At 37.9% G+C, this 23,959-nt stretch overlaps 2 protein-coding genes and 1 long non-coding RNA gene across 5 annotated transcripts; 2 read left to right on the forward strand and 1 right to left on the reverse strand.

Annotated features, from left to right (window-relative positions):
• Positions 1-13,396: 13,396 nt before the first annotated feature.
• LOC111891389 (uncharacterized) lies at positions 13,397-16,101 on the reverse strand. Of its 3 annotated transcripts, none has more exons than XR_002850177.3 (4): positions 15,100-16,101; positions 14,636-14,761; positions 13,729-14,521; positions 13,397-13,642 (listed from the first exon to the last, which is right to left on the reverse strand). It is a non-coding gene; the product is annotated as an uncharacterized LOC111891389 (long non-coding RNA). The 3 variants fall into 3 exon arrangements; XR_008232244.1 differs by having other exon boundaries at positions 13,729-13,905; positions 14,432-14,521; positions 14,636-16,101; XR_008232243.1 differs by having other exon boundaries at positions 14,636-16,101.
• A 3,229-nt stretch (positions 16,102-19,330) lies between these two features.
• Positions 19,331-19,864, forward strand: LOC111891379 (uncharacterized). The gene has a single exon (XM_023887423.1). It carries the CDS (start codon positions 19,331-19,333, stop codon positions 19,862-19,864), a length of 534 nt encoding a protein of 177 aa, XP_023743191.1.
• Positions 19,865-20,548: 684 nt separating this feature from the next.
• On the forward strand, positions 20,549-21,220 carry LOC111891380 (uncharacterized). The gene has a single exon (XM_023887424.1). It carries the CDS (start codon positions 20,549-20,551, stop codon positions 21,218-21,220), a length of 672 nt encoding a protein of 223 aa, XP_023743192.1.
• Positions 21,221-23,959: the final 2,739 nt, after the last annotated feature.

Below are 23,959 nucleotides of genomic sequence, written 5' to 3' on the forward strand. Positions count from 1 at the left end.
AAAAAACAAAAATTGATGTGACAGTGGGTTCAATGGGTTGGGAGAGAATGAATTTTCCCTCCCTTATTAGATGAAAAATAACCACAAATTTTAGAATAGAGACACTATGACTTGTAAACCGGAACGTTTCTTCATTTATATTTTAAGTTCATAATTTTGTATCTCATTCTATGGATGTTTCTGTTTCGTCTTTGTACTTCTGTTCCATTGCTAGTTACTTGCTAATAGTGATTTGTTTTTATTAATAATATTCGCCGTTTCCAAAAAATCATAAAAACTTCATTATGAAACTATAATCCAATATTTCGTATTTTGAAATATAGCTTAGAACATTATTTGCATTAAATGTATCAAATCAAATAAGTTCGTTTACTTAATAATCAATATATATATATATATATATATATATATATATATATATATATATAGCTTTAATTCAATGTTAGTAAATCCAGTATTTACTCATATTTTGCTTAAAATATATGTTAACAACAAAATATGTATTTCGCAATATGTGAATATCAATTTTCACAACTCCATGTGTGTGGAGGGGGTTCTTTAATTTAACTTTTAAGTTTGGGTTGGGAGATTTTTTAGGTCTTACATGAATGGTCTATGTTATATTAATATTGGAATCTAAACTTTAAGGGGGTCCTTAATACAAAAGGTTGGCAAGGACTCTATTAACACCCTATTCCCGAGTGTCATTAACGAGCGAAGCGGAAAAAAATGAAGGGAACTAGAGAGAAAGTTATGTCAATCGTGTTCCCAGATTTTTTGGTTGGAATGATTCAGAAAGAAAGGAAATGATTTCGAAGGATTAGTTTCTCTCCTAATCTTCCTCCCAAATTGGAGTGATTTGGAGAGAAGAGAATCATTGATAAAGATAAATCTCAACATTTACCAATCTACCCTTCAACCCTATATAGCAATTTCACGTCAAATATACAATACACATAAAAAAATCAAACTCTCTCCCGCCTTTGTGTACCACCGGTGACGATCCTACTCTGCAAGTCTTTGCTATCAGGTTTCAATTTCTTCTCTATTTTTTTTGCTTCATGTTGCCATTAAACGAGTACATTGTGTTCATGTTTTTTTCCTGCTTAAAAGCAATTATTTTGTGAATGAGAATGTTACACTCGAATACTGGTAAGTTTCCCTTTCTACCTTTATTTGTAATCTTTGCAACTTTGGCCCTTACGTTGGACGTAGGGGCATTAGGTGAAACGGTGGCGTTTTTGGAGAGTACATTGGGCGCATGTTGAGTATGTTGGGCATACTATGTCTGGACATAAACCCTAATCTTTAGGGTTTGCATCCTATATATTGAACCTTAAGTTTCATTCCCCCATCCCATTTCTAGCCCCCATCACTAGAAACGTTCCCCCTTACAAACCCTAGCCCTATTGTTGCACTTTGAAGCTTTAAAATATGTTTTGTGTGTTTCAAATAAATAGGAAGGTGGTGGTGAAGCTTGGAAACTAGAAGCAAGCTTGGATGTGGAAGTCTTGCATCATTCTCAACCTCCAAATGGTATAAAGTTCATACCTTGGTGATTAACTTGATAGATCTTGTTTATACGATGATATAATGAACTTGTGTCCCCAGGCTATGACTTTCTTGTGCATGACATGCTATAGAACATATGGGTTGTCCTTTTAGACGTTTTACCATGTCTAGAGTCATAAAAACGTGATATTGGCATCTCGGAACATATGGCCTAGAGATCATACGAGAGAAAACGGAGAAGATCGTTCAAATTCGTGAACGACTAAAAGCATCTTGGAACCGACAAAAGAGTTATGCGGATAAACTACGAAAGCCCTTAGAATTCCAGGTTGGTGACCGCGTACTGTTGAAGGTCTCACCCTGGAAGGGAATGATACATTTTGGAAAACGTGGTAAACTGAATCTAATGTATATTGGGCCATTCGGTAGCTTACAAACTTCAACTACCGCAAGAGCTCAATAACGTACACCCCGCCTTCCAGGTGTTGTAACGTCTGGATCCTTGTATGTATTTTTAAATCAAAATATTCATTTTTGCAAAAGGACTCGGCGAGTTAGAGGCCCCAAACTCATCGAGTACAAATAGAATTTGGACACGGGACTTGAAGTCTACTCAACGAGTTGAGAGCCTCAGCTCGACGAGTAGGGTTGCCAGAGTGAAACCCTAATTTTCAGGGTTTTGTGTGGCAACTAGAAAGTTTTGGGTCGAACCAAGTCTAAAGGAGTCTCATGTATAAGGGTATCCACAATGTAAGATGTAACCCTATTGCAATAAAACATTTGAAAGCCATAACGGCATTGATTTATAAGCTATCATATATATATATATATATATATATATATATATATATATATATATATATATATATATATATATATATATATATATACACACACACACACACACATAAGTCTTGAGGAACCATGATGTAATTAACATTGACAAGTCAACAAGAAAGCACACATTAAACAATTTCTTAGGATTTATAGCATAACACTCCACTATGGCCGAAAACACCTTGTGGGGACAAGTTAGGACCAAAATCAAACCAAAAATAAGGTACCTAGGACCAAAATCACCTCAATGGGACACATCATAGCCGGAAACTACCTTAATGGACCATTCCTTGGCCGAAAACTACCTTAATAGGACCCAACACAATATTTTACAATTGCGAAAAGGGATGTCGTAATCCAGTTGTAAAATATTTGAAGGTGGGTAAATGACGATTTACCAATTTCCATCATGAATAACGAAATGATTATTAAGTTTTAATTGGATTGAAATTCCTAGATCCTTTGATATTCATTGAACTTTTCAATGACATATTTAAATCTCGATTGTGCCATTCAAGTTTGTGACTGGGATGCCGAGGATCACAAACAAGGTGTGAATAACCATGCAAATTAGTTTGGTACACTTAATGTTACAAATCACCTAATCAATGTGCTGGTTAACCTCACACGTTCCATTGATCTATGATTAACATCAAACTACCCTTTGCCACACTTTGTCAGTCCCAGATTAGTGTGTCAGTTAACCACACACGCTCCACTAACGACTTAACAAGGTGCAAAGCGCAATTTCATGGATTAACACCATTTTTCACAATTTCCTAAAGTAACTAAGATTGAGAATTTAATAAAGGTTTAGTTACTTTATATTTATCTTTATACTTTTAATGGGGGAGAATTAATGTCATATCTTACCCGTTCGGCTAACGACCCTCCACCAGTCAAAGAAGGGGGGAGTGAGAGTGGACACCCATTAAACCACCATTTTATAGGCAGTAACCTTATACCCCCTTGTAGACCGGCTTCGTGAATGAGCCCTACTAACGGTAAGATTGACTTGTCTTATACATACATATATATATATATATATATATATATATATATATATATTAAACTTATAATATTATAAAGTATAAGGGTTGAATTTTAACTTTTAAAACTTTAGGGTTTGGAATTAAAGTTTCATTAGTGAGACTTTACAAATTCCAAAACATGAGGGCAAGTTTTGAAACTTGTCAAAACTCTTCAATTCTATAACTTATGAGTTCAATGTTGGTTTTATGAAAAGACTTTTGATTTTCCATAACTTGAGGACAAGTTATGAAGTTCATTAAAACATTTATGATAAGACTTTTCAATTTCCATAACTTGAGGACAATTTATGGAACCCATTAAATAACATTTAGATCAATTCTAATAAGGAAAACTATCTTATATTTTTTTTAATCATGATCTAAACTAACTTATAAGGCAAAATAGTTTCAAATCAAATGGTACAAGTAATTGGCTTAACATATAAACTAACAACTATCATAATAATTTTGACAACTATCTTTTGATGACTCTTGGAATTCATAACTTATGAGTTTAATGCAATTTTTAAAGACGAGATTTTTCATTTTCCATAACTTGAGGACAAGTTATGGAGGTCATTAAAATCATTAAGATCATTTTTTCAACAACTAAAATTATCATATAATTCAAGATTGATCTAACTAAACTCATAAACAAGATAATATCAAGTCAATCATTTGCAAGCAACTTTGTTTATCATATAAATCAACAATTATCTTAAAACTTTGACATTTATCTTGTGATTGGACGAACATAATCACTACCATATCATAAAAACATATTTAATGATGTAAAACAGTTTGTAGTAGTGATTCCAATCCAGTCTAGGCCAAGGAAACTCAAAATTCTGCAACCAGAGTCATTGACTCGACGAGTTGCCCTTGTTACCGAGTGAACTCATCGAGTCAGCCAGTGGACTCGGCGAGTTCATCAGTCGGAGGCCAAAATTTTGATTTTTTTCAACTTCGAAAAATAACAAGCATCAAGTATAATCGAAAACAATCTTAGGCTTTGATACTAGTGTTGGGTTTTGAGTACTATAACACTCCTATGGTGTACATGAAACCCTAATTGCTTTGGATCTATGTTTTCTCTAATTATACATGCATATTTTCAATTTTCTAAAGCATACATCCTAACTAGCATACAAATTGACATTTAAGCAATACAAATAGTTAGATGACTTACCTCTTAGAAGGACTTGTAGTTCTTGACCTTTGAAAGCTTGAGCACCCCAAGTGTGATGCCTCTAATGGTTCACGAACACCAATATGCAAGAGGAGGCTTGAGAGAATATGTTATTTAGCACAAAATCAATACACACTCTCCAAGAATGTTGTAGCAACTCATGTAACCGATTTTAGCTCTAAGGGGGTTTATTTATAGTGTAGCAAATGCTAGGGTTACACTTTGTAAACCATAATGACCTTTCATATTACTTATGCTCCATGGGTTAACCTCCATGGACTATCTCATTGGTTTAGCACATCCTAAATAACCATGGATCATTAGCCTACACTATAAGATTCATTGATTTACATAATCAATCCTCATATATTTAATTAGTCTCTTTTGATCAGATAATTAATTCCAAATTAATTATTGATCAATACTAATTAAATAATATGATTTCATATTAATATATTGTATTTGTAATATAATATATTAACCTACAAATATATTAACCTTATTCTCAAAAGTCCATCCTATCAAACTGCACTGGTGAAGGTAACCCAAAAGGACCATGCTACAATCGGGTCAAGTACATCCCAGTTATAGTTATGGACTTAGACACCAAATCCAACATCAGAGTACCTACAAAAGTCGTGTATTATAACCAGAATCTCCCATAAGAGAGCTTGATACTTGTGTATATATCTATACGGGACTGACAATCATGCACCTAAGTTGTTTGCAATAGCTAGAACGGTAGGTCTAGGGTGACAAATGTCTAACATTCTGACGCCTGAAGAACGTCGTAACAGGCCATTTATGTTTTAGCACGGTTATAATAACTCGCATGGGGAACCAACGATACATTTAGTTTACGGGGCAACATTACATTCAAATGGTTTTAAATGAGATTAAAACTAAACGTTACTATTTTAAGTATTAAAATACTTGTACATTTCGGTCTTAGGGGTTTTAAGACTACACCCATTTTTAAGGAAAATATTGGATTTTCTGGAAACAAACACTATCATTTTACAAGGAAAGACTTACAATTCTTCATACAAACTCTTATGAACCCACCAACTTAATTGTTGACACTTTTCAAAACTACTTGTATTATCAGGAAATCATTAAAGCGAATAATTACAAGCTTTTGAGGATGGGACGCTAATGCGTCAAACAAATCTTTTTATCATTATAATGTAATTAAATTTGAAACATGAAACTCTTACGACAATGTAACTTTTTTAATTATATTTATGATGGTTGCGTTTTGCTTTGTTCACTATTATACATATTGTTCTGATACGATTCATGAATTCATCCACCCCCAGACGTTTCCGCCATCCTGGTTTGGGGGTGTGCCAGTTTAGTTGGAAGAGGGTGCTTTAGTGATTATTTTTACTACCACTTCAGTATTAGTGCATCTTTAGGTCATTAGCACCATAAGTGAGCTTCAACACCAACATCTGTTTGTTAATTGGTGTATTGTAAGGGGGGTATCTTTCGAGATGTTTATGGTAGGTATGCAATACTCTTTTAACTTTAACTTGGATTTTTCCCTTAAATCACTTTTTCTGTAAATACGATTTCGTTATTTGATTGCGGAGAAAAGAAAAGCCATGGAAAGTCTTCATGAAGAACTTAGAGCTCAAAATATGGACTCGAGAACAAAAAGAGAACAAGTGTTCTTCAATTTATTTTATCAGACTTTATTTTCTATGATTCTTATTGAATAATTTTATTTAGTTTTAATTAATTTGCAGATAAATTCTAGAATCATGTAAGCAATATTTACACTCACCACCTAAAAACTGATGACTTATATGTATTTTAGGTAAAAAATAAATAAATAAGTTCAATAAAACAATATGTAACTAGGTTCAACGTTTTAGATATTTTTGTTGAGTTTTTTTGTTAATTCACATGTTTTGTTTGTGAGTGGTGTCTACAAAAGCTAATAAAAAAACTTATAATTGCGAGATAAAACTTTATCTGTAAACTCGGTTGTGATCTAAAGGTGGAATTAAGGCTTTGCTAGGGATGGTTAGGTCAAGACATTCGTATTTTCTTTCTCAACTTGCACTTGGAGTTACAAATCGAGTTCAAAACTTATAGCAAATGTAATAATCAATAAATAAATAATTGCTTAGTAGGTAAATCTACAAAATAATGAAGGCACAATATGTGTTTTTTTTGTATTTTAACTTGTTTTTAAAAAGCACATATTCGGGAAAAAATAGTTTTTGGATCATTATATTCGGGAAAAATAGTTTTTTGATCATTAAAATTCAGTGACCAAACTGATAAAATGGTGAAAATACATTGTGTAGTATTCTACTCATTTATAAAATATACAAACCATGATCATAGGTCGATTGCTTGCTTGCTCGTATTGGAATTGAAATATCATCTACATGTGAGGTAAAGAAAAGATTATCCCAAAAAATTTCAATATTTTTACTCAAAAAACTTTATGTTTCTCAGTTGAAATATTATTTTAGATACCATCGACATAAATTTGTTCTACACTTGGATGAGTGGATCTATCAACAAAAATACTATTAGTAAGAGAAAATTTGAAAGTACAATGTTGTAATAAAAGTAAATTTAATAATAAATAATATTATGTTGCTATTTCTTACATGGATGTTAACCGGACAACGATCTATAATGGTTTTTGTTGGTAGGTTTAGATTTAAACTAGGTTTGTAATGTCCCACAAATCCGTACTAAAAATTTCTTTTATAAATCATTTCTAAAACCATATTCATAAAAGATATCATAAACCATAACACAATTCAAAGTATTAATTTTCAAAACATATGCTCATTATCAGAGTAAAACATCCCAGGCTGTCTAATTTATGGTGTGTGCCATGCGATCACCCCGAGGTCTTCCCTCCGCTACCGGAAGTAACTGAAACCAAAACGGGAAACCGTAAGCACGAAGCTTAGAGAGTTCCCCAACCTACCACATACCATGCATAAACACATACTACACATACTGGGCCACGCCCGCTATTCTGGGCCTCGCCCCTACCTCGGTCCTCGCTCGCTACAACGGCCCCGCTGCTCCAGGCCTCACCTGGCTTCGAGCCCCGCTCGGATACAGATCTGTTTCACTTAGGCCTCGCCTGTCACTGGGCCTCGCCCGCTAGTATATACTAACACATAAGCATATCACAACACATAAGCTAACACGTACTAATAAATCATGTCCTGAGGCCTCGCCTATCTTGGGCCTCGCCCTTGTCCTGTTACTGATGACTCATGGAACCCCGTCCATGCTCCTACTGATAGTGAGATATGGGCCCAGCCCACACTCACTCTTTCCCTAACTTGGGCCTCGCCCCTGTTCTACTGCTAATGAGATGTGGAACACCATCCACACTCTGCTATTGGTGAGATACGGGACCCCGCCCACACTCACCTCCCTACCAGGTACATACATGTATCACACAGACAACAAGTATAAACTATCATATAAACCATTCCTTGGGCACCCGCCCGCTATCATTGGACCTCGTCCTGAATATCATACTAGCATAATGCGCCTAGGGCTAACCCCCGGGTCTTCTACTCATAACTACATGGGCCGACATTGTGGCCGTAGACCCACCCACACAAAAGGGAAACTCACCTGCACTTGTCGATACTCCTCTGGCTGCTGCCCGACAACTCTCTAAACTGCGGCTCCACTAGCTCCCCGAGCTACCAATATTAATATAACACTTAGTCTAACTGTCCTCCGAAAGTCAACTAAGTCAACTCTGGTCAAAGTCAAAGTCCTGGTCAAGGTCAACCTTCCAGGTCAACCCTACTCGCCGAGTTTGCCTACTGACTCGCCGAGTTCACACGCTCAGAGTCCTTCCATTCGCGACTCGACTCGCCGAGTCAGCCCATGACTCGCCGAGTCCACTGATTTCCGAGTCCTGGCCTGTCCAACTCACTGAGTCTCCACTCGACTCACTGATTCGAGTCTTAACTCGAAGGGTTTGGGGTTTTGCGACTTGACTCGCTGAGTCCAAGAACAGACTCACCGAGTCTAAAGCAAACTTTAACAGCTCGCCGAGCTGTTCATCCAACTCGTCGAGTTCCTCCTAATCTTCATACTACTCGCCGAGTCCACTCGAAGGACTTGCCGAGTCTATTCAGTCCTTCATACATTCAGAGGCTTTTGAGTCATGCAGGGACTCCAAACTGTAGATCCACTCTCCCAAAGCCTATTCCCCACGTAAAGTTGCAACCTTTACGTGTAGCTAAGGAGATCTAGGCTAAACACACCACAAACTAGGGTTTAAGACAACCATGCATCACCTACACTCTCAAGGCTGATACTTTATGACTCTCTAGGCCAAGACACAACTGGAGCTGAAGGGATTCAGCTTGGGGACGTCCAAACCCGAAATGTATCATACTTGGTCCAAAATCTCATAAAGATGGACATGAAATGATCCAACAATTAACAAGCCAAGGAAGAAACTTGATTACCAAAATGAGCAGCTAAAGAGATGAATCTTCTGGATCCACAACCTTCCTCTTGAACCCTCAACTCCTTTTTCTCCTTCTAGGCTTCAAGAACACTCCAACTCTTCAACAATGGCTCACACACTCAAATAGAGCACTAGGGTTTCGTGGAATAGCTTCTGGACAATCGGGGCTACAAATGAGGCTAATAGAAGGAGAATGAGATGCTTAAATAGGGTACAAGTCCCGGAATTAGGGCTTTCTCAACCCAGACCAGACTCGCCGAGTCAGTCTCCCCGACTCTTCGAGTCGGTCACTTAAGCCGCGACACGGATCACGCTCCGACTCATTGAGTTCCTCCCTGGACTTGACGAGTTAACTCTTTGACTTAGGGTTTTCTTTCCTTTCTCGGCCTTTCTGATCTTGGGTGTTACAAGGTTCTAGTTTTGTAATGGTTTATAAATTCTAGGATTATTGTATTTAATGTTCGGGTCATGTTACAACACTATTTACATTGTTCATTTTTATATATTTTGCATTCTTTATCGGTTGATTTTTTAACAGCTAATAGTTTCTGAAAAAATATAGTATTATTTGGTTTTTGAAAAATATTAGTATATAATGATGCAACATGAACAAATGTAAAAGTAGGACAACGGAAAATAACTTACTGTTTTATGTGAGCCTCTATATTATCAATAATAAATAGTTTGTTATCAATAGAAAAAGGCGAGTTTATGTGTTGTTATCTAAAAAATACGTACCAAAGGGTTTCTAGCCCAGTGGCATCCGGTGTTGCCCTCCCTCATCGAGGTTGGGGGTTCAAGTCCCGTCGTGGACATAGGTGGAAACTGAATTGCAAACCGAAAAAAAATCTAAAAAACATGTTACTATATTTTATATATAAACCATGAATTTCCCATGTAAACAACAATAATTTACTGCAAACAGACAAACTTGAAAAAATCCTACCCATAGGTCTCTTTCTAGTTAACTAGTGAAGAAGCCGGGCTTCGCCCTGGTTTGGTTTTTTTTTCTCAAGGCTTACCGAAAAAATATTACATGCTTTCAACAAAAGACTTCAACCAACCGTGTAACACCCGTTTATTTAATAAATAAATAAGTAAATTAATGATTTTATTATAGCCCTAAAATCAATAATTATTTAGCAAAGTGTGATTTCGAGGAGCAAATTGTAAATATTTTAGAAGTCGGGGGTTAAAAGTGTAAGTTTCGGATGGGTTCCGTAAAGAATTATGAGGGCAGGGATTACTTGGTAATTATTGGGACTTCATTTGAAAACAATTTGTAGAGGGAGGGGTTGTTGAGTAAATTTTGGACTTAATTTGAATGGATTTTAGTTGCCAGGGGTTAAAAGGTAAAATGAGGGATTCGTTTGGAAATAAGAGGAGGGCAGAGGGACCATTCTTGACATTATGGAAATAAGTTTGGAAAGGCACAGGTATTAAGCTCCCATCCAAACCCTAACCCTACCTTATTATTCAGCCGCCATCTATGGATCTTCCCCACTACCGTCCGTCAACCTCCATGCGCCACCCTCCTTCTCGTTTCAGATCGTGCAAGACCACCGGGCGCCACCGCTCACTTCGTTTCCGATCAACTAATGCGTCCCAGCCCGTAGCATCAGCCGCGGACGAGTCGACGACGGGTTTTGGGTGGATTGTTGCAACCGTTCACGTCTTCAGTTGTCGTTCGTTGCCGCTTTTAGCTATTCCGGTGCCTTTCTGACTGCTGTGTTGCTGATGTTGGGTTCGTCCTTGCCGTCGCCGCTGCAACCGCCATCTCGCGCAGCTGCTGCTTATCGCCGAGATGTTTCATGTCGCCGTGAAGGGGTTATTGTGTTCGATATTTTGCCATCGGATGAGTGTTTGTTGCTGTGAAGTAATGGGTGTTGTGTTGCTGCATTATAAGGGACAAAAGGAATCACCGCCACCACCGTGAGGTGGTGGCTGCCGACGTGAAATCGTTCTGCTGCCGGCATCTGTCACCGCCGGCCACCACAGGTGGCTGTATGTGCATGTTACCGTGAAATTAGGTGTGTGAGTGTGCTATGTAATTGGGAATTTATGAAAAACTCACCACCACCACCACCACAAGGTGGTGGCTGCTGCCATGCACCGCCGTGGATGTGTGTGTTTAGTAGGTGTGTGCATTTTTATTTGTGTTTTAAGCATTGTAAAGTGTATTGCAAAATGTAATAATGAAAGGAAATTGAAAACCACCACCTTAGGGTGGTGGCTACCGCCACCGGCCGCCGTGTCGGGTGGCGGTGTGCTTAGTTGTGTTGGGATTGCTAGTTTGGGGATGTTTGAGCAAGGGACTAAAACCCTAATGGGCCCAATGAGGCTTAATGGACATAAAAGCCCAAACATGTGGTCAATGGGCTTAAGGAAACCCTAATGGGTCTCATGGACCCTAATTGACCCAAAGAGACCCTAATGGGCCCAATAAGGCCCAAAGTGACTTAAAAGCCCAACCAAGACACTAATGGGCTAGTATTGGGTTGGAAAACCCTAAGGGCATAAAACCTTAATTGTGGGAATTGTTTGGGACACACTCAGGAATAATTTAATAACTTGAAATATTAAATAATAATAATTGGCATAAATTAATCTAAGCAATATTGGACTTAATAGATTAAGTCCTTAATGGATTAAGTCTTTAATGGGTTAAGTAGGAAACTTAACCCTAATCGACATTTTATGTGAAACCCTAACTTCACTTGGGTTTATTGTTGGGCCTTTCTATTGGGCTTTGATGATTGGATTATTAATGGGCCATCCAAGAATAATCATATGGACTAAAATAATTTAATGGGCCTAGGGTAAGGCCCATGTAAGGGGTTGTGCCCAATTTGGAAAATTGGGTCATAAATGGGCCATAATTGGGCCTTAATTATTATATGATGTTGGGCCTTAAGAATAAGACCATGTAAAGGCTTAGGCCTAATTTGGAAAATTGGGCCATATGTTGGGCTTTGATTCCCAGTTGACTTTGGGCCTATGGATTGGGCTTTGTGCTTGAATAAACCAAGCTTTGGGGTAATGTAGTAATTATCCAAAGTAGGTACTTATGGTTATGTAGTGGAGCCCAATTATTAACTGGGTATTGTTTGTTGTTGACAGTTCAGGAATCTGTCATCCAGCAGTTGGGATTGAGTCTGCGGGACTTCAGCAGTGTGGGATTGAGTCTGCGGGACTTCAGTAGTGCCAGGTGAGTCTTCTCACCATACCCATAGGTCTAAGGCACCAAGGCCAACCCATTATGTGTTTATGGTATATGTGTTAGCCATTATGTGCTTTTATATGATGTGTGATTTTATGTTTGCATGAAGACCTCGGGGGGGAGCCCGTGGCATTGGATATAAGACCATGTGGGGTAGCCCATGGCAGTCCTAGGTAAAGACCATGTGGGGTGGCCCATGACATTGGATGTAAGACCATGTGGGGTAGCCCATGATAGTCCTAGGTAAAGACCATGTGGGGTGGCCCATGACATTGGATGTAAGACCATGTGGGGTAGCCCATGGCAGTCCTAGGTGAAGACCATGTGAGGTAGCCCATGGCATTCTTACAGGTTTTTGTATGCATGACTTATATGCAGCTTTTATAGCTAGCAGGATATGTGATACGGGTAGCTTTTATAGCTAACGGGATATGTGATATGTGGATTGTGTGTATGGTATGCTTTGGGAAACTCACTAAGCTTCGTGCTTACAGGTTTTGTTTATGGTTTCAGGTACTTCGTTTTCAAAGGAAAGGAGTCGGCTCGATCGCAACGCATCACACTATGTTTTCCGCACATGTGATCTTTGAGATTACACTATGATATTATTTTATGATGACATGCTTGATTATTCATACTGGTTTGACATGAGATATTATTATGACTTTCATACTAATGGTTTTATGTAATGATAACTTAAATAAAACAAAATTTTTGGTCTTGAATTTTGGGTTGTTACAAACCGTTTCCATGATACCCGATACTTCCATGATTTATAAGATTCTATCTACTCTTTCACATATGCAATAAAAATGAAGCTATTTTCTAATTTATAGTTGACAAACTTACTACCTAATTCCATTGAGGGCCAACAAATTGTTCTGCTCTTAAGGCCTCACACAATTTGGAAGTGAAAGATGTCGTTCATACAAATTTACCACTAATTAATATTGTTATTTTATATTAGAGTTATAGGATAATGTAATCAAATACATAGTCTGTAGTTGCTACAAATCGGTTATTTTGTATCTAACATGCAAGAAAATATTAGAATAAAATTATTTAAACCCGAAAAAAACATTTTTTTGGACAAATGTTTACTTCCTCCTACACAAACAAAAATCGCATTAATAAATAATATTCACATCTACCACAAAAGGGTATTGTTTATATCTTTTTACAGATACAAAACCTTGAATTAGTTTGAGTTTTTGGGTGAATTTTCAGTAATAATATCCTACACATCTTTAAACATTTTGTTTCTTTTTTCTCCAATGACTGATTGCATCTGGAAAAGTTTTGTCAGCTACTTTTCGGCTCAACAAAGTTACCCCTCCCTGTAATTTCGCCAATTATTCTTCCACATCCTTAACCTAATACAAGTACTATAAGTATTAAATCAAAATTCATGCGTAAAGTTTATCATATAAGCAATAAAAAACAATGAGTTAGCACTAACATAATTACATGCACATGAAGATGCAGGTCCTGCAGCTCATATATCTTGGATAATGGAGTCACCAAGATATACAATCTATCTATTTCCTTTTTTTCAAGATGCGTTACTTTTGGCAAAATGAGCAAATGGTTGTTTTTGTTGCAGTAAAAACTCCAATCTCCCTTTTCTTTTGTTATTCTATCATAGTTCAATAACAGTAAGCAAGCCACGTTAGGTGATATCGATGAACACAAAAAAAAAACACACAAAACAATTTGCCAGTATGTTTTCCTGGATGACGCATCAACTCAACTTCGACTGAAAAAATCATCGTAATTTGGCTTAATCATGTTCATTTCCAAAAGTATGTCCCTATTCTGATGGAAATTTTGGACAACAAAAAAGAAGTAGGGGTATGATAGTCTTTTAAAAAGAGAGTTGAATGAAAAATGTACCTTGCATCCGAACCAACAACAACAAAATCCTTGATCAAATGTTCTAATTTCAGCCACTTATTTAAGATTATAATGACATAATTGTATAAAGGTTAAGATTTAGATTTTGAATCTTAAGTTAACTATTACTCTCAAATTCCAATATTACCCTTCGCTTTGCAATCTCCTTTTTCTCGATCATCTTTCTCTAATTGATTGAGTTCCTTGTAAGAAGTGAATTTTAAAAAATAGGAAAAAAATGAAATTAAAATTAGAGGAATCACTATTACCTTTGCAAGCATTTCACTTATTCGTTGTCTTTTTCTTTTCCTCCAAAGTTTGTTTCTTTCATGCTTATGAGATAGATTAAATGCAATATCCTAGAATATAAAATATTTACAAATTTTAAAGAAATAATCAAAGAACATTTTGAAATTATGATAATCCAAATGAAATATAATAAAGTAATGAATGAGGTAAAGTGGAATGAATACCTTAATTGGCTTTGACATTTCATCGAATGCCTTATAGGCATGTATCTCATAGGGTTCAACTTTATAAGCAGTTCAATCCACAACCAGCAAGTAAGAGAAACCAAATCAACTTCAAATTTTCATATCCTACAATAACACTCCAAGAACCAATTGTTAATTCCAAATAATCAAAAGTTCGTTCGAGTTACAGATTCTATATAGGAATGGATTGTGAAAAAGGTAAATCTAATCCGACTATATGGGGAAAATGATTCCAATTTTGACATTTGAAAACGACACTTGAGGTTTTATTCAGTTGACAAATTCATAAATGGAGTATGGGAGTGTGTCTTTGACATAAATTAAGGAACAAGGGAGAGAGACGGTTACTTCTTACTGGAGTCAACAAAACGGGAAGAGAGCAGTATAGATCGGAGCACCAAAAGAGCGCTCAGAAATACCGTCAAAGGTGGTTGGGTGGCTACCTGATTTCGTATGCCAGAGTGAGCAGAGAGATATGACAGACTGTGGCTTCATGAATCGCATTTGAGAGAGAGAAAGGGGGAGGATATGATAAATAAAGCACACAAATGAGAGAGACCACCATAGGTAGTATCGGTGGCTTCGTGTTTTGCTGAGAGAGGTAGTGAAATGATGGAGGAAGCTGGAATTGTGTGTGTGTTTATCTTGGACTCAACTGACGATGTAATTGGGTGGGGGAGGCAGCGTCATGATGAAGAAGAATGGAGGCACAACACGTATCGTCCAACCCGATGATGTGTCATTTTTGAAGCTACTGATCAACAGAGGAAAACACATGTGTGTGGGTTATCCCGTCAATAGTAAACAATAGGTAAAGATAAAAAAAAGATAAAAAAGGACCCCATTGAAAAAAAATCCACCAATAACAACATAGAACTGTTTTGCTGAGAGAGGTAGTGAAATGATGGAGGAAGCTGGAAGTGTGCGTACGTGTGTGTTTATCTTGGACACGATTGACGGTGTAATTGGGTGGGGGAGGCAGCATCATGATGAAGAAGAATGGAGGCACAACACATATCGTCCAACCCGATGATGTGTCATTTTTGAAGCCACTGATCAACAGAGGAAAACACACGTGTGTTGGTTATCCCGTCAATAGTAAACAATAGGTAAAGATAAAAAAGATAAAAAAAAGGACCCCATTGAAAAAAAATCCACCAATAACAGCATAGAACTGTTTTGCTGAGAGAGGTAGTGAAATGATGGAGGAAGCTAGAAGTGTGCGTGTGTGTTTATCTTGGACTCGATTGATGGTGTAATTGGGTGGGGGAGGCAACATCATGATGAAGAAGAATGGAGGCACAACACGTATCGTCCAACCCGATGATGTGCCATTTTTGAAGCCACTGATCAACAGAGGAAAACACACGTGTGTTGGTTATGTCGTCAATAGTAAACAGTAGGTAAAGATAAAAAAAGATAAAAAAGGACCCCATTGAAAAAAAACACCAATAACATCATAGAACTGTTTTGCTGAGAGAGGTAGTGAAATGATGGAGGAAGCTGGCAGTGTGCGTGTATGTTTATCTTGGACTCAATTGACGGTGTAATTAGGTGGGGGAGGCAGCGTCATGATGAAGAAGAATGGAGGCACAACACGTATCGTCCAACTCGATGATGTGTCATTTTTGAAGCCACTGATCAACAGAGGAAAACACACGTGTGTTGGTTATGCCGTCAATAGTAAACGGTAGGTAAAGATAAAAAAAGGACCCCATTGAAAAATAAGGGAAAACTGCAATAAAGTCCCTATATATTGGTCTTATAATAGATTTAGTCCATATATATTTTTTTATTCAATTAAGTCCCAAATACCGGCAATCGTATTTAGGTTAACCCTTTGACCCGGTCAACAGGTCATCCAACTTTCAAAAATTACATTTTTGGCTCGGATTTCAAAATTTATTACAAATTTGGTCCAAAATTTACACTTTTGGCCCAGATTTTAAATTTTGTTACAAATTTGGTCCAAACTTTACCCTTTTTGGCCAAATTTTAGAATTTTATTATGAATTCATCCTAACTTTAGTTTTTTTATAACTTTTTTTTTCTAAAGAATTGTTTCTAATATGTTTTTTCTTTATAAAATCATATTTATACAAAAAAAACGTATTTTCACTTAAAAATCTTATACTTTCTATATAAAAACTTTTTTTAAAAACTTTTTTTTATATGAAATATCTAGTTATAAATAAATATTTATTAAGTATATAAATATATACAAATCCGTTTTTATAAAAAAATGTATACAAAAACATATTTTACAAAAATAAATGTATACAAACACATATTTTATCTATATTCTTATATATATATATATATATATATATATATATATATATATATATATATATATATATATATATATATTAAAGGAGGTTAGTTTTTAGGAATAGTGAACTTATCTGTTATTTGCCAAGAATCATCCTTCTGTTTTCTTTGTTTTTTTCAAGGGTCTTATTGTTCTTCATTAGTTTTGTTGGGTCTTATTGTTCTTCATTAATTTTGTTGAGGGTCTTATTTGCTGTTTCATCTCAACTAATCCCATGTCTGTTTCTTTCATCTTTATCCGTATTTTCGAACCTTGTGCATTCAGTACTCTTTCTTCTTTTGTTTCCTTGCTTTCTTTGCATTACTCTTTCTTCCTTTTCGCGGTTCAGACGCCTCCATTTGCTTCTTCTGCTTCCTTCGTTTGTGTGCAGGTAGAATGTTTGCTTTCTATTCCGTTTTCTTATCTTCTAATTGTCACGTTGTGTATTTTCGCTCCTGGTATAGTTTTTTTATTTTCTATTCGTTGCGTTTAAATGTTGTGATGTACGGTCCGCGGAAACGAATTTGCCGTGATGGTGGCCCCTCAGCTGTTGCTGGTGACGCCACCTCAACGTCGGCTGTTCCTTATGTTCAGGTTGCTCATGCTGCTCGCTGTGGTCCACGGCCAGGTCGGATGAGGCTTCCGCCTGTTCTTCCTCAGTATGTTGACCTAGGGGATAGTCGTTGTGTCTGTGAGTATTGTGGTGCCTTTTTTGGTTTTCTGAAAGGTGTATGAAATTATCTACGCGTAATCATCCAAGGTATAGTCGTTGTTGCAGGTCTGGTGAAGTTGTCCTGCCCTATCCCTCTACATTTCCACCTGAATACATGTCGCTTTTCTATAATAACAGCTTCCTGAGGGACATTAGGGCTTATAATAGTATGTTCTCTATGACATCTTTTGGTGCCACTGTAGACGATGAACTGAACGATGGTCGTGGTCCTTATGTTTTTAAGGTTTCAGGACAAGTTAGTCATAGGATCGGTTCCCTCTGTCCTGATGCTGTAAAGGGGCCTAGATTTCTCCAGTTATATCTATTTGATACAGCTAACGAGGTTCAGAACAGGTTGAAATCATTTAAAAATCCTCAGAAAAATCTTCTGGATGAGGGCGTGGTTAGGTTTCTGGTGTCCTTTCTCAGTGAGAATAACGAATACGTACGGACGTTTAAGACTGCAAAACAGTTTGCAGATGAGATGAACATCCCATCATATTCAGTTCGTCTGTTTAATGACATTGTTGATCGTAGGTATGATTTACCTACGCCTGGATCTTTAGGTTGTATTGTTACATGTGATGCGTCTGCTGGTGATCGTTACGACATTGTCATTCATTCCAATACAGGTCGTCCTCAGTGTATTATTAAGCTACACCCTACTTATATGCCTCTGCATTACCCGCTTTTGTTTCCATACGGTGAGCCCGGTTGGTGTCCGATCATGAGATTAGGAAATAGAACTGATGCTGGGGATAAAAACCTCAAGGTAAATATGTATTATGCATACCACCTTCACGGGCGTCAGTACATATGGTCTGCTATTCTTAATTCTTCTAGATTGTTTCAGCAGTATTTAGTCGATGCGTTTACATGTATCGAGGATAGTCGTCTCCAGTTTTATGCAACACATCAGGAAACCCTTCATTCCGAATATGTTGGAGGCCTTTATGATGCATTATCGAAAGGTGATAGGGAGTCCCGATCAGTTGGAAAACGTGTGTTCCTACCAGCATCTTTTACTGGTGGTCCACGTTATATGTATAGCCACTATCAAGATGCTTTAGCGATCTGTAGGGTACACGGAAATCCATAGTATTTCATTACATTTACATGCAATGTCAAATGACCGGAGATTACACGGTATATGGACATGCATGATCAGAGAGACCCACAAAGCAGAGCAGATATCATTGCTAGAGTATTCAAGCTGAAAGTACAATCCTTCATAAATTACCTAAAGCAGGATAAACCTTTTGGAGAAATCGATGCATGTACGTATAACCATTCTTTGTATTTATCAATTATTACTTCACTTCTATAGTGTGCTCAGTATTGTTTCCCAATAGTTTATAACTATTTGTTAATTCCCATTTCGATTTGTTTCCCTTTTCCTATATAACAGATTTCTATATCTGTGTAGATTTGTACACAATTGAATTTCAAAATAGAGGGCTTCCCCACTGTCACACATTAATTTGGGTAAATGTTGAATACAAGATAAAAACTCCGGAAGAAGTTGATGCGTTTATTACAACAGAACTGCCGGATCCATTACTAGAGCCTCAACTATATGCAACTATATGCAACTATAACAACGTGCATGATCCATGGTCCGTGTGGATTGCTCAATGAAAGAGCTCCATGTATGAAGGATGGAAAGTGCAGCAAACATTTCCCAAAGCCATTCCTCGCTGCTAAAGTCTTTGATATAGAAGGTTACGCTCGCTACAAACACGGACCAGATGCCCAATACACAACATCATGTGGAATCATTATCCACAGTGGATATGTTGTGCCATATAACAAGAAACTTTGCTCCAGATTCGAAGCTCATATAAATGTAGAATATTGTGGGTGGAACATGATGATCAAATACCTTTTTAAGTATATCTCAAAGGGAACATATCGTGTCAGATATGTCATTCAAAAGGATGTAGGTGTCAATGATGTTGGACCAAGCAACACTGTAAATGAACAACCGGGTGTCATGTGTCAAGAAAAGCAACACATCGATGAGATAAAAACATATTTGGATGGTAGATATATTTGTCCGCATGAAGCAGCATGGCGAATATTTGATTTCCCTATACATCATCGAAATCCAGCGGTCCAGATACTCTCAGTTCATGAAGAAAATAGTCAGTCAATTCTTTTCAAGGAAGACACAACAATAATATAAGTTCTCCGTAATCCATCTGCTACTAGGACAACCCTTTTAGCATGGTTTGAAAGCAACGCAAAGGACCCGACGGGTCATGAAAACACATATATTGAGTATCCAAAATACTACAAATGGGATGGCCCTTCCAAATCGTGGGATAGGAGAGCATCCGTTTCATCTAACATGGTTGGTCGTCTTGTATTTATGCATCCATCATCTGGTGAATTGTTCTACTTGCGGTTGTTGTTGTGTCACCAAAAGGGTTGTACCTCTTTTGAAGACCTCCGAATTGTATCTGGTTATGTTCACCCTACATACAGATATGCATGTAATGCGCTTGGAATCATAGGGGATGACATTGAGTGGCTTGCTACGTTCAATGATGCTTCTACATGGGCAACACCATTCCAACTCCGTCTTCTTTTTTGTAGTTTGTTATTATTCTGTGAAGTTACAGATCCAAACCTTTTGTGGCAAAAGGCTTATGAAAAAATGTCAGACGACTACATTTATAGATTAAAATCAACATTACCTGATAAGGCTTTCTCTGCAACAGACGATGTAGTTCGTCAGCAATTACTTCATGATCTAGAAGACATGCTCTCTTCTTCTGTTCCAGCAAGATCACTTGCTCATTTCAATTTGCCCATGCCATCACCTGTTATGCATACAATTCTCCAAAATCGACTACTCCTGGAATAGATGACTTACGACAAAAGGGTTTTGGCAGATCAACATGCACAATTGCTTCTACAACTAAATACGCAGCAGATGGCGATATATGGAAGTGTTGTTTCCCGTATAGAAGCTAACAAACATATTCTTATGTTCGTTTATGGCCATGGGGGTACCGGAAAGACATTCCTTTGGACAACTATTCTTTCTTTTTTTCGATCGCTCGGAAAGGTTGTTCTTGCAGTCGCCGCTTTCGGAATAGCATCATTGCTTTTGCCTTCTGGAACCACAGCGCGTTCGAGATTTAAGATACCAATTGATCTCGCCAGCAACAGATCATGCGATATAAAAAAAAGAACATCACTAGCCGATCTTATGAAACATACATCACTCATCATATGGGATGAAGACCCTATGAGTGATAGACGATGCTTTGAATATCTTGATAGGTCTTTACGGGATGTACTTGACTGTGATGAGAAGCCATTCAATGGTATTTCAGTCCTTCTTGGTGGTGACTTTCGACAAACACTACCTGTTTTGCCAAAAGGCACACGATCACAAATCATAGATCTTACACTGCCAAACTCATATCTATGGAAGTTTTTCGACATTCAGATGTTGACTCAAAACATGAGGCTCGGTTCCAATGAGGATAAGAATCCGCAGACAATGTCAACAGCCTTCTTTGCCGAATAGCTACTTCAAATTGGTGAGGGCATAGTTGGACGGCCTGATCCACGCGACACGTCTTTCATTCAGATCCCTCATTCATTGCTGATACCTCCAGCGCATGACTCACTACAACAACTGATACGTTTTGTATACGACACAAAATTACTTAACGCTCCGACAGTAATCGATCTATCAACACGAGCGATTGTCTGTCCAACTAATGAAGTTGCCGATAATATCAACAACATCATCCTCAAATCGGTTGAAACGGATAGCAGGACATATAACAGTACGGATGCAATGGAACCGAACGGAAAGCACACATCAGATTTAGAGGGATTGTTCCCCATAGAATACCTAAATCAGTTGACTTTCCCAAGAACACCACCACACACATTGGAATTAAAGTTGAAGACACCCATAATGTTAATGTGAAACATCAGGCAACGAGATGGCTTATGTAATCGAACCAGACTAATTGTCACACAACTTCTGCCAGCAGTGATTGAGGCGACTATAATCATAGGGACATCCATCGGACAACGAGTCTATATACCTCGCATAAAGTTCATCCATAAACCATTAGATTTGCCTGTCTCATTTACATGAAAGCAATTCCCTGTTAAGTTATGCTATACAATGACAATCAACAAAAGCCAAGGGCAGTCTCTGAAAAAAATCAGTGTTTATCTGTCTCAACTCGTTTTCTCACATGGGCAGTTGTATGTAGCACTTTCTAGAGCAACTTCCCCAGATTCATTGAAGATCCTTATAGAAAGAGATGATGATATGCCGTACAACGAAACAAAAAATGTTGTGTATAGAGACTTATTACAAAAAAATCACTGCAACTAAGGTGTCCCACATCATCACCGCATACTATCATCCCGTTCATATCATCATTTTACTATAGTCATTCAGTATTAGACACCAACAAATATTTATGTGTATTACAGATATGTAGTAAACTACAGAACAAATTATGATCTTTTGCATAGGCTCATTATATCAATTTAAAATGGAAAGTTACTAACACATTTCACCTACTGTCAGAAACGAACAACAAACAATGACCAGCATATCTGAATTGAAGCGCGATGGAATTGGAAGTCCAATAGAATTGAGAATTATTCGGAAATGGAGGCACGATGTCCGTCGATATGAAACCTGGTTTCTTGGGGTTGACAGATTTGTAAGTGAATAAAAAATGTAACAGCTCGGATTCCCAGGTATCATTTATTCTTTTAATTTTTGGTGATTTGTAAGGAGACTCGACGAGTTGGAGCTCAAACTCGCCGAGTATGATCGCGGTTTTGGGCAAGGGTTCGCGTCCGGACTCGACGAGTCCACACTGTTTAATGAAACCCTAATTTCCAGGGTATGAGACCTATTTAAAGGTGCTTATGGCCATCATTTGCGGCCACCAACCCCAGAGAGAACCCTAAAGAGTCCTTGAGCGTTTTGTGAGAGAGAAGAGGAAGGTCCTTGACTATTTATGGGTGTTTTTGCATATAAAAGAGGAACAAGGCAAGAGGAGACCAAAGAGGGTGCTAATCCAGTGATTTATGAGCTCAGAGACTTCATTTGAGGTAACCATTCGTTCCTTTCTCAGTCCTTGGTGTAAATCTTAGAGTTAGGGTTTCTTTGTGGAAAGATCCATGGCGTAATTGGCCTCTTCTTGTGTTTGTGCTTTAGATCTGGACCCAAAGAGGTCTAGAGACTCTTTTCCCACAAGCTTTATGAGTGTTAATGGAGGCCATGAGCTTAGAATAGCATTCTAGAGACCATATCATCAAATAAGGCCTTTGGACCATTGCATGAGCACCAAGATAGTAACTTTACGTGATGTATGTGCTTGGAAGGACTGGATCTATGAGTTATTGGAACGGATCTGACCTCAGGAGTGAGTTTGAGTTTATGCATGGCATAGACTGGCCGAGTCTGAAGAACAGACTCGGCGAGTAGCATGAAGATTGTCCATAACCACTCAGCGAGTGGTCTTGCCGAGTTAAGGGGTTGACTCAGTGAGTCAGGGAGAGTCAGAGAGGGTTGACGGGTGGACTGAGTCAAGCTGGAACTCGCCGAGTTGTTCTTGAGACTCAGCGAGTTGAGTCGTGGTGGCCCCGCGATTCATGCCAGGTGGAACTCATTGAGTCAGGGGAGTACTCGACGTGTCAAGGGAGGATCCTAGGGAGTTAGTGAACACGTATAGACTTGCCGAGTCGCTCTAGTGCACTCACCGAGTCCGGTCAGAGTTGACCGTTGACCAGAGTTGACCAGTGTTGACTTGATAGGGGTAGTCAACCTTATTTGTGAAAGTGTTAATTAGAGATATATTGTGTTATAGGAGGATTATAGCTCGGGGGATCGAGTACGAGTGATTTCCGGGATTTGCGAGTTATCGAGATACGCGAGGTGAGTCTTCTCACTATACTTTACCTTGAGTAGGTAATCAGAGTTATGTGACAGAGTATTTGTATGCTATATGTATGTTATGTGTTGTACTGCATTATTTCTATGTGATTTATGCTGTGCATGTTTATAGAGTTGGAACCGGAAGGTTCACAGAGTTAGAACCAGAGGGTTCACAGAGTAGGGTCCACGGACCCACAGAGTTATAGCCTCGAGTGGCTAATATGTGTTATGTGTGGTATTTTGGGGAACTCACTAAGCTTTGTGCTTACAGTGTTGGTGTTATTTGTTTCAGGTACTAGTGATGACCGTGGGAAGGCGCCGACTTGATCAGTACACACACATGGGATT

Source organism: Lactuca sativa, chromosome 4 (assembly GCF_002870075.4).
Source record: "Lactuca sativa cultivar Salinas chromosome 4, Lsat_Salinas_v11, whole genome shotgun sequence".
NCBI classification, from domain to species: domain Eukaryota; kingdom Viridiplantae; phylum Streptophyta; class Magnoliopsida; order Asterales; family Asteraceae; genus Lactuca; species Lactuca sativa.